General features: G+C 41.9%; 1 protein-coding gene across 1 annotated transcript; it reads left to right on the top strand.

Moving 5' to 3' along the window:
- The first annotated feature begins 6,231 nt into the window (after positions 1-6,231).
- Positions 6,232-8,809, top strand: CCN1 (cellular communication network factor 1). Its single transcript, XM_072126938.1, has 5 exons — positions 6,232-6,485; positions 6,570-6,783; positions 7,075-7,410; positions 7,526-7,728; positions 7,836-8,809. The coding sequence occupies exons 1-5, from the start codon at positions 6,423-6,425 to the stop codon at positions 8,133-8,135; spliced, it is 1,116 nt and encodes a 371-aa protein (XP_071983039.1). The 5' UTR covers positions 6,232-6,422; the 3' UTR covers positions 8,136-8,809.
- Positions 8,810-13,918: the final 5,109 nt, after the last annotated feature.

The following is a 13,918-nucleotide window of genomic DNA, read 5'->3' on the forward strand; positions in this document are numbered from 1 at the left end:
AGGGATTCCACTACATAAGACATGAGGTATGCCACGAGCGATACTGACCTCCCCCTGGAGAATCAGCAATGACGCACACAAGGGTCCGACCAAATATGGATCATTGCTGGACTGGTGGGAGGTGATGTCACGGATGGAATGTCCCTCCGATGGTCTGACCATCCCTACATTAATCATTAACCCCATAATGATCTGACGGAATTCCGGAAGAATAAGAATGTTCCTACGGTTATTTTTAGATTTCCGCCCACTGACTGAAGGGAATGTTCAGCAAATCTATGATTTTTGCCTTAAAATAGAATAAACCAGTTCGAGTCCACTTTTGGCAAGTTGTTCCTAAAATGAGGGAGTTATTCCGTAGGGATATCATAGGGATGTCAGTCTTCATGGGAGGAGAAAACGTTCCCAGATGCGAACAGGCATATATCTAGTCATTGAGGTGATAGTTGGATGACAGCCATAAAGGCAGCCATATTGGTTGTCACTCAACTTTTTTAGATGTAAGTGGAAGACCTCCCATGGAGAATGGGACACCCTACCAATCAAGTGAACAAGGGTCAAGTGGCAGCAGGTCGTCTATGCATCCTGCTTCTTTCAATACTATGGAAGTTGAACATTGCAGAGCACAGCCCTCTGGTATCTCCGTCACTCCTGAGCACTGTGCAATTTCTATTGAACGGAGCAGCAGGACACATGCTTGACTTGCCGCTACATCATTAGTGAATACGGGACTCCTGTTCTTGTCATCAGGAGTTGGACACCCACCGATCAGTTTGTTATCCCCTATCCTGTGTTTTGGCAGAAAACAATCAAACTTAGTACAACCCAATTTGGACTCCCATACACCTATGATAAAAGTTGGCAGAATCTCTCATTTTTGCCGGGACTGACTCCACTTGATTCTTCCCTGACAGAGCACAGCCGGTTAAGGAAGGATCGGGTTTGCCAAATTTCAGTTCCATATTCTTTGGTACGAAGGGAAGGTAATCTGCCATCAAAGTTGGACAAAATGTTGTAAGGAATAATGGCTGCTGACCATGATCAGGATAAAGGTATATGGGAACCTTTATCCGAGATTTCGATGAAGTTGTCAGAAATCACTGGACATTAATAGTTATCAGGGGGCTCCGTTTGTTTTCCCTCCATCTATGGCTTATAGAGAAGACACTGTTGTGGGGGAAATACCTTAAAAAGGCAACCCCTATAATTAACCCTTCCAAATAGATCACATCTCTCATAGAGATATAATGGGGGAACCATATGATGTGCATAAAGTCATTTGTCTAGAGGTATCAGATAGGAGCCATGACACAGCGCTGATTTTGGATAAACAAGTGTCCTGTTTATGTTTGAGCTTTGTCAAAATTTTGCTTGTCCTACAATAGTTTTCTTTACTTTGATATGCTAAAAATCTGAGTTGTTAAACAGAATTTACACTGACAAGTTCTATTGGAAACAGTCAGCATAGAAATACTAGGCCTCCATATGGTCGGCCAATCACAGCACAGCTTTCATTTTCTGTACTGCTGACGTAAAATGTAATGTGCATTATGATTGGATGGACAACAAAAGACAAATCTATCCTTGTAGACATCTTTATAAATGGTCTAAACACGAGAAAAAACGTGAGTTTTATCAGGAGTGTCTGAGGTAAAACTGCTCTAGTTCCGCGTGGAAACCAATCAGAGCTCAGCTTTCATTTTATAAACAGTTGTGGGGAAATGAAAGCTGAGCTTTGATTGGTTGTTATGGGCAACTACAGCAGTTCTGCTCTCAGACACTGATATATCTCCCCCTATAGTATAACTATCCATAATAACAAGAAAAATCACATTAATTATACATAAATTATTCATTAGTATTAGAATAAATAGCTGATAGGTAAATGGATATTCCTGTTTTGGCAAATAAATGTTATTTTATGCCTAATGGCCAATGAATCAATTTTCAAATACAATTTCTGCATCAGCTCCTAGTGGTTTTTAAGATCTCTGCTTGCTGCCTTTGGTTTGAATGTCTCTTGAACGCACAGAACCCCATATCTCTACAAGATCTGGTGCCATGGGTGCTATTACACGTACATTATGATCATAAGTCATATATGTCATATGGCCAATTGTCAACATGCAAAATGAAGCAATGTACAACCAGTCGCAGCCCCAATTGTAAATTGGCAGATGCTTACACCTGTGTAATAGCACATTAAAAACCGTACTGTAAGGAGTCATGCCCCTTTGTGATCATCACATGAACAACAATAAACGACAGCAAGCAGAGATATTGAAAAATTCCGGACATAAGACAGAAAGTATAATTTTCATTCAGATTCTGAAATCAAAAAGATACATTTATTTGTGAACCCCGAACATCCTTTTTTAAATTACATACTTTTGATTACATCATTAATAGAATAATCGTATAGATACGTATTGCTGTTTACACATTGATAATGGGAGCAGAATTAGCATAAAGAGTAGGGAATTTTTTATTTTCTACACAGGAACGCTTTGTGTCGCTTTCTATGTAGTATCATATACTCAGTGTTACATTGGAGGGACATGTCGGAGAATACGAAAGCAAAAATAAAAGGAATTTCTATGGACACATTGCAGAAGAACAGTGCAAGCATGTTACAGCTCACCGGCCGATAAGGAGTTAAGTACTCGACGGGGGATCCCCCTTATGTAATTAACATAGAAGAGGAAATGTGAATGGAGGGGGCGGAATCCCCTTGTAACCTTAATTTCCAACTGAGGACCTAAGTACACAATTCCCTAGTGTGTAATAAAATTTACATCCGTTCAACCCACACATTCATACAGTATACATCCATCTATATGTATACAGTACGAAGGCATATGAGGCGATACCTCCGCCGTGCACTTACCTGCAGAGCTCGGGCCACCTCAGGGCATCCAGTGACTCCCACATTCTTTCACACCTAGATGTCTGATATTTCGCTAAATTCCTTGCACAATACGAAAGGTCAAGTTCTCTTTCCATTCCAGAAGCTACAAGTTGCCTTGAGCAGATTCTGCAGAGATCCTCAGTGTTAGTTTACCTGTCAGTAAAAGAGAGCGTCATAATAATGGATTGGTCTACGAGACCGTCAGGAACAATAGAAAGAGAGGTTGGAGTTGCAGTTCGCTTGCTGATGACTGTTCCCGGTATGAGTAGAAGTCCTGGTAGAAGTATAGGGGGTGAGACGCAGCTGGTATAGTGGGAGGATATAGTGTAATTGCTAGCATTAGGCGTCGGGTTGGGAGACCTAAAACATAAGGTGCAGAGTTTGGAGGCAAGAAAATAAGATTCAAGGCTACTTAGAAGAGGTGACCTCTACCTGGCAAAAGGCATGGTTTATAAAGGGTTAAGAGCCTGCCAGTCTATGGGGAACATCTACCAGTTCGGTGGGTAGAAAGTCGTCAAAGAAGAAGCGAAGGAAACTTACCCTTCTTCAAAATGCCATGGTCCAAGAGTAGACTTGTAGCTCATGTAGGTCACTAGACCCCTCATGGACATGATGTGGCCACTATGCCTCACACTGATATCCTTCCCATGCTACAGGTTAATGAGGAAGTGGAGTCCTGTCTGAGTGGGTTCTGGGTGGAGGTTTTGGTTAATGTGTAGCTGGCTAGGAAACAATCCTGTCTACTACGCTGACTCGGTGATGAAACCCAAATTGCAAGTAATCTGATGGTAGTAGATATCTCTGGTATGTGACTTATTTCATGCTTGTGGGGAAGGAGTCTGGATCCTTATGCCTTTTTTTTTTTTCAGCCCATGAGGACAGTTGGATTGTTGTAAAAGTCTATTTTCGAGCCTATCATGATAGACACATTGCGTGAATAATGAGGAATTCCAGTGAATTTCCTGAGCCTGGAACACCAGGCGAGTCTATATTTAACAGCAACTAAAACTGTCAAGAATGTTTTGTGGTTGGATAACAGGGGCAGAAAAAATGTGAAAAACGCAGAACTCCAGCTTTTCCAAATATGGAAATATCGTTACGTCTGGATGTGATTCCACATCTGGAAAGACTTAGCACAGAATCTCTCCAGCCTGCTTGCACAAATACCTCTTCCCCTCGCAGACTGAGAAACCCATTGTACCCCCCTAAACACTACGAACCAACGAAGAAAACACTGGCATTTTTAGTCTGGTTGGAACGAGACGACCTACAACACCCTGCGCTCATACACGAGTCTAGGAACTCAGATAGCATCTAAATCCCAATCCTCTCCATAATTGAGATCTCTCTAATGGACTCGTTTAATGGCCGGCTCTAATAAATTGTCTTTGGAAACCACAAGTCCACCATACGCCACAATCCACGTGCATAGTTGTCAGTAATTTTCTATGTCTCCTTCCTTTTATAGTCACTGTCTAGAGCTAGGGGCACTTTATGCTAATGAGCTGTAAGTAGCCAACAAAACAGGTCGGTGGTAACAAATTTTCTATCGAGGACTTGGCATTTGTATCGTAACAGACATTTGTATCCAACATTTGAGTCCAAAAACATTGATGTAAAACCTGCCATATAATGCCTGTAAAAATGCCATATAATGCATTATTATACCCCAACTATCACACACCAATGTCAAGGGAAAAAAAGAAAGAACATATGGAATTCAACATGCCCAATCCTTTATTCCCTGGCAGTGGACTTACTCAACTTTCACCAATGAGAACAAGGTATAAAACCTACTAAACGTACTAAAAAAAAACCAGAAACTTAGTGCAAGTCCTCTTTATGTGTTGTATTGCTTTTCTATTAGCAATCCTTAATAAATTTAGTCTGGTTCCATGATCTATATACAGGCGGTCCCCTACTTAAGGACACCAGACTTACAGACAACCCCTAGTTAAACATGGACCCCTCTGCCCCCTGTGACCTCTGGTGAAGTCTCTCGATGTTACTATAGTCCCAGACTGCAATGATCAGCTGTAAGGTGTCTGTAATGAAGCTTTATTGATATTCCTTGGTCCCATTTTGAAACTCCGATTGTCACTGGGGCAACAAAATTTTTTGTCTGGATCTACAATTATAAAATATACAGTTTGACTTACATACAAATTCAACTTAAGAACAAACCTATGGACTCTATTTTGTATGTAACCCAGGGACTGCCTGTACAAAGAGTGTCTTTTTGGAGGACCCTGCATATCACACAGTGATCATTGATTTTATTGACAACGGTGCACTACCTTATTTCCCCAGAGGTGGCACTGCAGATAAATTGAACACTTGCTACCAGTTTACCATAGAATCTCACTGATCAATCGGGATTCAAACATTAAGAATCATTGTGAATATATTTCCATTAGGATTGGATATATGATTAGGACTCCTAAAATGAATAGTCCTTATGAGAGCTACAAAGTACTCTAAACTGTGAATTTGCTATTATTGAAGATGTTGTTGATGATGATCTTTACAGGGTCACTGGGGGTCATTGGATGTCATCTGGCTTGGGTATCCCTAAAGGTGGATTGTGCAGAATAAGTCCATGCCTGTGCATGGTTCCCCATCACAATAACCAATCTCCAAACTAATCATAGTCCCAATATGAGCGTCAGGATTACAATTACAGGTATACAGATACTTATAAAGGTCAAGTTTATTTGCACGGCTGGGCCGTACGTCATTTCCCCGCAGTACGTACATTTGGTCCCGAAAAAATATTTTTGATGTGCGAACACAGACGCGTCCCGATCTCTGCAGACTTGATGGAACAATATGACATAAAACACAAGTAAAACATTCCAAAGCACTAAACACATAAAAATATACAAGGTGAACAGTCTTATAAATGTAGACGCCAAATAGACCTGGAAGCCAAGGGAGGATATTGTGCATACAATAATATGTCTGCATGGAAAGACTGGAGCGAGAAGAGACGGGGGGGATTTGGGTTTTAAGAGGCGCAGTATATGATATTGATCCTTCATTTCCTCCTGTTGATGCTGCTGTGTATTTTAACAGTATGATTAGGTCCTAACCCCCTCCTCCTGATGCCAGACTAGGAGCCTTTCCTGTGTCTCAGGCTGCTCTCCCCCTTCTCTCCTCTCCCTCGCTCTCCCTCCTTGGGAGACTCAGCCAGGCTCCATTAGACGGGGAGGGTCTTGGCCAGAGTTTGAGCCCAGCCGCATTCCTGGGATGTTTTTTTGAATGTGAAGCTCTGGAAGCGGTGGTGACGTCACGCTGTCTCCTATATAAGAGACACAGAGCCTGGAGCAGCTCAGAAAGCAGAGGCAACAAGCAAAGCACAGTACTGAAGCCCTGAGACCAGTACAAACCAGTACAGAGAGCACCGCACTGGGACCAGTAGAGCACACCGAGAGCACAGTTACTGGAACCAGAATATTGCAACCAGTGGAACCAATTTAGGAGCTTCAACCAATTTCTTCATTTTTGAGGAACCATGCCTTCCCTACGATTGACCCATCTAGTGGTTGTGGCCATCCTTGCCGGATTTGTAGACCTGGTAAGTTCACCTACCTGTCGTGAATCATGCTCATTCTGTACATGTACTCTGCAGGGAGTTATAATATGTCTTTCTCATTTACAGGCATTTTCATCATGCCCAGCCAAATGCCAGTGTCCCCTGGAGGTGCCCAAATGTGCCCCAGGAGTTGGATTGGTCCTTGACAGTTGTGGATGCTGCAAAGTATGTGCCAAGCAACTCAATGAAGACTGTAGCAAAAGCCAACCTTGTGACCACACCAAGGGACTGGAGTGCAACTTCGGGGCCAGTTCCAGAGCCATCAAAGGCATCTGCAGAGGTAAGATGACTTTCTTGTATCTTGTCCCCTATGAGGCTGCAGGGGGAAACAGGTTTTTACTGGTTGCTTTAGTCAAGGAGTTGGGGGAATCTCAGACCTTGTATGGATATGCTTTATTGATGCTAGTTTGGCAGAAAGGCACATGATTTCAGCAGTCTGGAATGCAATTCAGTGTCTGGGTTTAGCAAAATGAGCAGGAAAAGTAATTGTGAATTGTGACTTATGAAGAACCCAGCGTCCTGTTGACTGCAAGGAAGTTCTAACATGTTTTCTTTTCATTTCCTTCTGCAGCAAAGTCTGAAGGCAGACCTTGTGAATACAACTCCAGAATTTACCAGAACGGAGAGAGCTTCCAGCCAAACTGCAAGCACCAGTGCACATGTATAGATGGAGCCGTGGGCTGCCTTCCCTTATGCCCTCAAGAACTCTCCCTCCCTAACCTGGGATGCCCAAATCCAAGACTGGTGAAGGTGCCCGGGCAGTGTTGTGAAGAATGGGTGTGCGACGATGCCAAGGATGAATTAGAAGAATTCTTAAGCAAAGATTTTGGAATGGATAATGAAGGAGACCTCACCAGCAAAAACGAATTCGTCCCTATTATGAAAGGAGGACATAAAATGCTTCCTGGTAAGTTTTCTTAAACTTTTGCAATACAATAAGTAGTATTTTATGCCCGTTAGACAGGCAATGGCATATGCAAACTTGGGGTATACTAACCTTTTTGCATCACCTCTTATTTTAGGATTTGTCTCCAATCCAGAATCCCATGTATTTGAGACTCAAAAATGCATCGTCCAAACCACATCTTGGTCTCAATGTTCAAAGACGTGCGGCACTGGCATCTCCACCAGAGTCACCAATGACAACAAAGACTGTCGGCTAGTGAGAGAAACCAGAATCTGCGAGGTCCGACCATGTGGGCAGACCAACTACTCTCAGTTAAAGGTAAGGACCCTTAAAGTATTATGGGCATTGACTCTTGTTAGCTGATGTCATATCGTTGCGTTGCCTGGATGAGTCTCTAATATCATTCTTCCTCTATTCTGTTCCAGAAGGGAAAGAAATGCACAAAAACCAAGAAATCTCAGGCTCCAGTCCGATACAGTTACGCAGGCTGTTCCAGCGTCAAGAAATACAAACCTAAATACTGTGGATCATGCGTCGATGGAAGATGCTGCACCCCCCAACAGACACGGACTGTCAAAATCCGCTTCAGGTGTGAAGATGGGGAAACCTTTACAAAGAACGTCATGATGATCCAGTCCTGTAGGTGCAACTACAACTGTCCACACACCAACGAAGCCTACCCTTACTACAGACTATTCAATGACATCCACAAATTCAGAGATTAAAGGAGCAAACAAAAATCCAACAAGGGACAATTGAGAATATTGGGAATATTCTGTTGTGGAGATGTTGCAATACCATCTGTGGACGCCATGTGGCACTAGGAACTTAAAAAGTGTCTTTCCACCTGGACTTCATTACAACAGACTGAAATGTTTAGAGCTTCATAGTACTGGAGCAAACACGTCGCTTCTTTTTTTGGAGCAATATTGATTATAATAATATAATAATATTTTTTTTTTTGTTGTTTCCTGTTAGTAAATTATCTTCAAAGTATTCTTCTGGTCCTTAAATATAAAAAAAAAAAACACAAAAAAACTAAGAATTGTTCCTGCGTAAAAGTTATTGAATGACCAAAACTTGGAAGAAAAGTTAAAAAGCAATTGAGAGTTTTCGACATTCCTTCCTAATGGCGCTTAGCGAAGCGTTTATCTGTGGCAGCTATCACAACCCGACAATTCTTAAGCAAAAGCAGAAGTTCAGATACATTTTTTTTTTTTTAATTTATCGAAAAACAAAATGTAGCTTTTGTTTTTTTTGTTTTTTTCTGTTTCCGTTCGGTGACAAATGTAATACTGGAATAAATTGTAAATTGTTTTAATTTTTATATTCAATGAATTAAAGAATTTATTTATGGAAAAAAATAATCAATTAATAAAAAATATTTACCTATTTTTTATATCTCGTTCCACCTTTTGTCTTCCTTCTGTCATGTCAGGGGTTAACGGGACAGGGCTGTAGTAGTTTGGCTTTTAACTCTTTACAGTCTGAGATAAAATTTACATCGCTTGTATGTTTTTGTAGAGTATAAAAACCTATATTTAAGCGTGGATTGTACAGTAAAGTGTTAATATGACACACGTGTCTATGGAGGTTCACACATGTGAAAAAGTTTTGAAGATGGGGGTGGGAACTTCTGTGCACTTCCTGTAACTCTTTCCATGACTTAACACTATACTAGGCCTCTACCCTGTAGTATATGAGTGGTAACAGTCTAAACTATGTCTAAAGGTCTATTATTAGAAATCTATTTAGATGAAATGTCCCTTTAAGTAAGTATTAACTCAGTATAGGTTCACATTACAGGCAAAGTAGACCTTGGTATAAGATCACGGTGGACTTCTTGGGCAAAGACGCGTTGGCATTGAGTTACCAAATTACTTGAAACTTACAGGGACCCCCATCGTTGACCTATTAACTATAATGTACACTAAAGGTTCAGCTGATATGTAAAGGACCCCTTGGCATAGGCACATCATATTACAGGGACCCCCATCGTTGACCTATTAACTATAATGTACACTAAAGGTTCAGCTGATATGTAAAGGACCCCTTGGCATAGGCACATCATATTACAGGGACCCCCATCGTTGACCTATTAACTATAATGTATACTAAAGGTTCAGCTGTTATGTAAAGGACCCCTTGGCATAGGCACATCATATTACACTGTTGACCTATTAATTACATTGTACACTAAAAATCTTGCTAGGCCTTGGCATAGGGCCACCACATTACTGGGACCCCCAATGAAGACATGTCTAACATTTTATGCACACTAAAAGTCCAACTGTTCTACAAAGGAGGCCTTGGCATAGGGTCAGCACATAACTAGGACCCCCAATGATGACTTCTCTATTAGCTATATATACTAAACATCCAGCTGTTCTACAAAGGAGGCCTTGGCATAGGGTCACCACATTACTGGGTCTCTCCTCAGTACACTAAAAGTACAGTTTTAAGGCAAAATCAGCCTTGGCATAGGGTCACCAAATTCCTGTGAATCTCCCCTTAACTATGTATATTAAGGGTTCAGTTTTCAGGCAAATATCTTGTTATAGGGCACATTACTTTTCTGGGGCTATGTGCGACTACAGGGAAATGAGGCCTTGGCATAGGGTCACTACATCCCTGGGGCTCATTTCATATCTATCTGTTTTTAATCACGTTCAAAATTTCCATTTTGGCAATATTTACAGTAGGATACAAAGCCTTATGATATCTGGCGATGACATCATCATCTTGAATACCCCAGCCATGACATAAAGCTCCAGCAAATTTAATTTCCCTGATACAAAGGGTTGAGGGAGGTCACACGCGTGCATAGCATGACTTGACATATTCACCATTCTTTGCACGGCTCAGAGGACCGATCCTGGTGAATACATCAACCGGTCCGCGGGGGGTTGCTTGCTTTCACATAATGAGTCTGTAGCCATGAGGGCAGTTAATCCGAATAACTACATCATTAAAGGCAAACATGCTGGTAAATACATCGGAATGTCTGGAATTTCAAGAACTTTCCAATAACGCTGCTGAATATATCCCTTTATCGTGAGATTTTTTTTTATACCAAGACTTTATGAAGCGGAGTCTAGCGATGCAGGGGGTTACATTCTTGATGCCTGGCATATAATTGGGTAAGGAAGGTCAAGGCTAAGCATATAATTATACTAAGCCTCAGTATAACAAACCGGAGATGATCATAGATGTAGGATGATGATACTATAGAAACCACTGGAGAGAGATTTAATGAATGATCTATTGTGAAAGAACTTTGGATTTTCTTACAGTGACTTCTACTTGGCATAGAAAATCTTAAAATGCTCCCTGCTATGCAAATTAGCTCTCCTCCATGAAGAAGGAAACTGTCTTTGTAGAGGAACCTATTTCAGGTTAAAGGACATGTACCATCAGATTACCTGATGGCAGGTATGTACCATCAGATTACCTGATGGCAGGTATGTACTATTCCCCTCCCCATCCCATCCGCATCTGCAGTAAGCTTCTTTTAGTATGTCTTAAGTAATAATAATTCTTTATTTATATAGCGCACACAGATACCCAATACACAGATACACAAAGCATGACAAATTGATCCCTGTCCCCAATGGGGCTCACAATCTAATCAACCTACCAGTATGTTTTGGAGTGTGGGAGGAAACCGGAGTACCCGGAGGAAACCCACGCAAACACGGAGAGAACATACAAACACTTTGCAGATGTTGTCCTGGGTGGGATTTGAACCCAGGACTCCAGTGCTGCAAGGCAGAAGTGCTATCCACCGTGCCGCCCAAGTAGAAATAAAGCTTTTACAAATATGCAAATGAGCCTGAGGTGCTCTGCTGGGTGTCTCTGGGCTCTGCCGATAATTAATTATTCATGGATCCCAGCCCTACTGGCTCTGCCTACACATCGGTCAGAGAGCTGGTGACGTCACCGGCTCTCCCTTTCCTATTGTAGCAGAGTGTATAGAGATAATGCTATGATCTTGCATAGCTCGAGATCTTGCATTGCAGCGGCTCTCTTTCCGCTGTGTAGGCAGAGTCAGTCGGGTTGGGATCCATGAAAAATTAATTATGGGTGGACTCAAGGGGCACTCAGCAGAGCACCTCAGGCTCATTTGCATAATTTTAAAAGCCTTATTTCTATGAAACACAAAACTATCAAGAGATACTACAAGAAACCTACTGTAGATGCACATGGGACGGGGAGGTGAGTAGTAAGCATCTACCATTAAGGATTTTGAGGGTACATGTCCTTTAAAATGGTTTTCCAGGAATCCTGGGAAAATCCCTGAGGTTCGATTCTACAGTTCCTAGTTCCTGTGTTGTGGAAGCCTTCTGGGTCTTCTGTAGTTTCGGCTAAACCAGAAATCATAGGACATAATTCAACCAATCAGTGGCATCAGCGTCACCGGTAACAAGAGAAAAGCTGAAGCTCTCCTTTGGTGGCAGTAAAAAAAAAAGTGGCGTCCTTGATTTGTAACACAATGCAACGTTTTGACATAGAAGTCTTTACCCAGCATGGATGCGGGCATTGGGATCGACAACTGCCGCACCTGAATACAATATCCAGACCCTATTGGGCAGGGATTGCTGTCTCGCCTTTACTTGTTCAATTAGAGGCACCCAGAGGGGTCCCTTCTGTCAAGGCCGGACATGCCGAAGTCCAGGCGACCACCACAACAATAGAACTGGGGGTCAGGGTAGACTTAGTACCCCTGGTCTGCATTGGATTTTCCTTGATTTGGGGAAATTCCCTATAACCAGACATATTAATGAGCCTAACATATGGCTAGAGATTTAGGCCACCCATGTGAAGATAGCTGCTTCAGGGAGTCTTCACAACGCAAGGATTTGGGGATTTTAAATGGGAAAATTCTGCAGGAAAATCCCTCTCCCATTGAAAAGAATAGGAGACCCTCAAATCTTTTTTGTATATGAGAATCTTTTTCAAAGCTGATTTGCATCCATTTTGTGTCTGTCAAACTTGGATTTTTTTCCTGAAAGGATGAATTTCAAGAGTCTATCCTACCAACTATCCACAGGACTAGGAACACTACTGCTATCAAGATCCAGTACAGACGGTCTCCTACTTAAGGACACCCGACTTGTAGACAACCCCTAGTTAAAGACGGACCCCTCTGCCCACTGTAACCTCTGGTGAAGTTCTCTGAAATCTTTACTAAATTCGGCAATGATCAGCTGTAAGGTGTCTGTAATGAGGCTTTATTGATAATCCTTGGTCCAATAACAGCAAAAAATCTTGAAACAATTATCACTGAGCCCCAAAAATTTTTTGTCTGGATCTACAATTATAAAATATACAGTTTCAACTTGCATACAAATTCAACTTAAGAACAAACCTATGGAACCTATCTTGAACGTAACCCGGTATATACCATTCAGGAGCATTCGCCTATTCCCAAGGGTTTCTTCACTGAGGTGATGGATCATCCATCCTTACATGGGATAAGGTGGTTCTTAGGATTCTTAGGACATTGGATTTCCAACTTGGACAATTCTTTTAAAACAAATGTAATATCCAGTTATTCGAGAATATGTCATTTCAGTTCAGCTGCCTGCGCCGCCTTATTGGATTCAGGTGACGCTTGATCTCACCCTTCGTTTTCCATGATACAGATGAGATATCTAGGTTAGTGCCACGGACATGATGATTCAATCTACGGAGTATAGTTGGCAAACTGCACAAGTCTCTAGGAGCTATTATTATTACCAGACTGACAAAAATATCACAGGATATTAAAAAATATAAGTGAGGAATAAAAGTTGTGTCATATTGAACATATCTGGGTGTCCTCAATCATTCCATCAAACATCTCCTTCTGGCAACTACTTCACTTGGCCTTAAATGACAGAAGGTAGGAAGCGTATGGAGATATTGCAAGTTCAACTTCGTTTGCCCATCCTAAGAACTTTATATTATATTATACACAGACCTTCTCTTTTGGCATGTACTATAGGGTGTCCAAGGACCTTTTACTGACTCTTGGGGGCACATTTACTTACCCGGTCCAGTCGCAATCCCGCGGTGCATTGTTTGACGAGGATTCGGGTCTGCCGGGATTCACTAAGGTCGTGCACCCGATATCCAGCAGGTGTCGTTGCTGCCCCGAGGTCCGCCGGAGTTCACCTTCTTCTTCCTGGTGCATGATCTTGCGACACAATTTCGGTTTTTATATTCCGCGTTTTTTCCGAATCCGTTGGGTTGTCCGACGGCCACGCCATCCGATTTCTGTCGCGTGAAAGCCGATGCGCCACAATCCGATCACGTGCGCCAAAATCCAGGGGCAATTCGGCGCAAAACGGAAATATTCGTGAAACCCAATGAAAGTACGGCGTTCGGACCCTTAGTAAATGAGCCCCTTGGTGTTGATGGGACTTTTCCCTTATGTATTGACAGCCTATAAAGGCTCTTTCTACTCTATTTCTTTTCTCAACCCGTCATCTGAATGTTCTGATATCCTCTTACCAATGACTAATGT

This window comes from Engystomops pustulosus, chromosome 10 (assembly GCF_040894005.1).
Source record: "Engystomops pustulosus chromosome 10, aEngPut4.maternal, whole genome shotgun sequence".
Classification (NCBI taxonomy): Eukaryota; Metazoa; Chordata; class Amphibia; order Anura; family Leptodactylidae; genus Engystomops; species Engystomops pustulosus.

Excerpts from the sequence above, each read along its gene's own strand:
- CCN1 (XM_072126938.1), top strand. The coding sequence starts at position 6,423 with ATGCCTTCCCTACGATTGACCCATCTAGTGGTTGTGGCCATCCTTGCC. Across the intron at positions 6,486-6,569 it reads TTGCCGGATTTGTAGACCTG|GCATTTTCATCATGCCCAGC; the intron begins GTAAGTTCACCT and ends TCTCATTTACAG. Across the intron at positions 6,784-7,074 it reads CATCAAAGGCATCTGCAGAG|CAAAGTCTGAAGGCAGACCT; the intron begins GTAAGATGACTT and ends TTCCTTCTGCAG.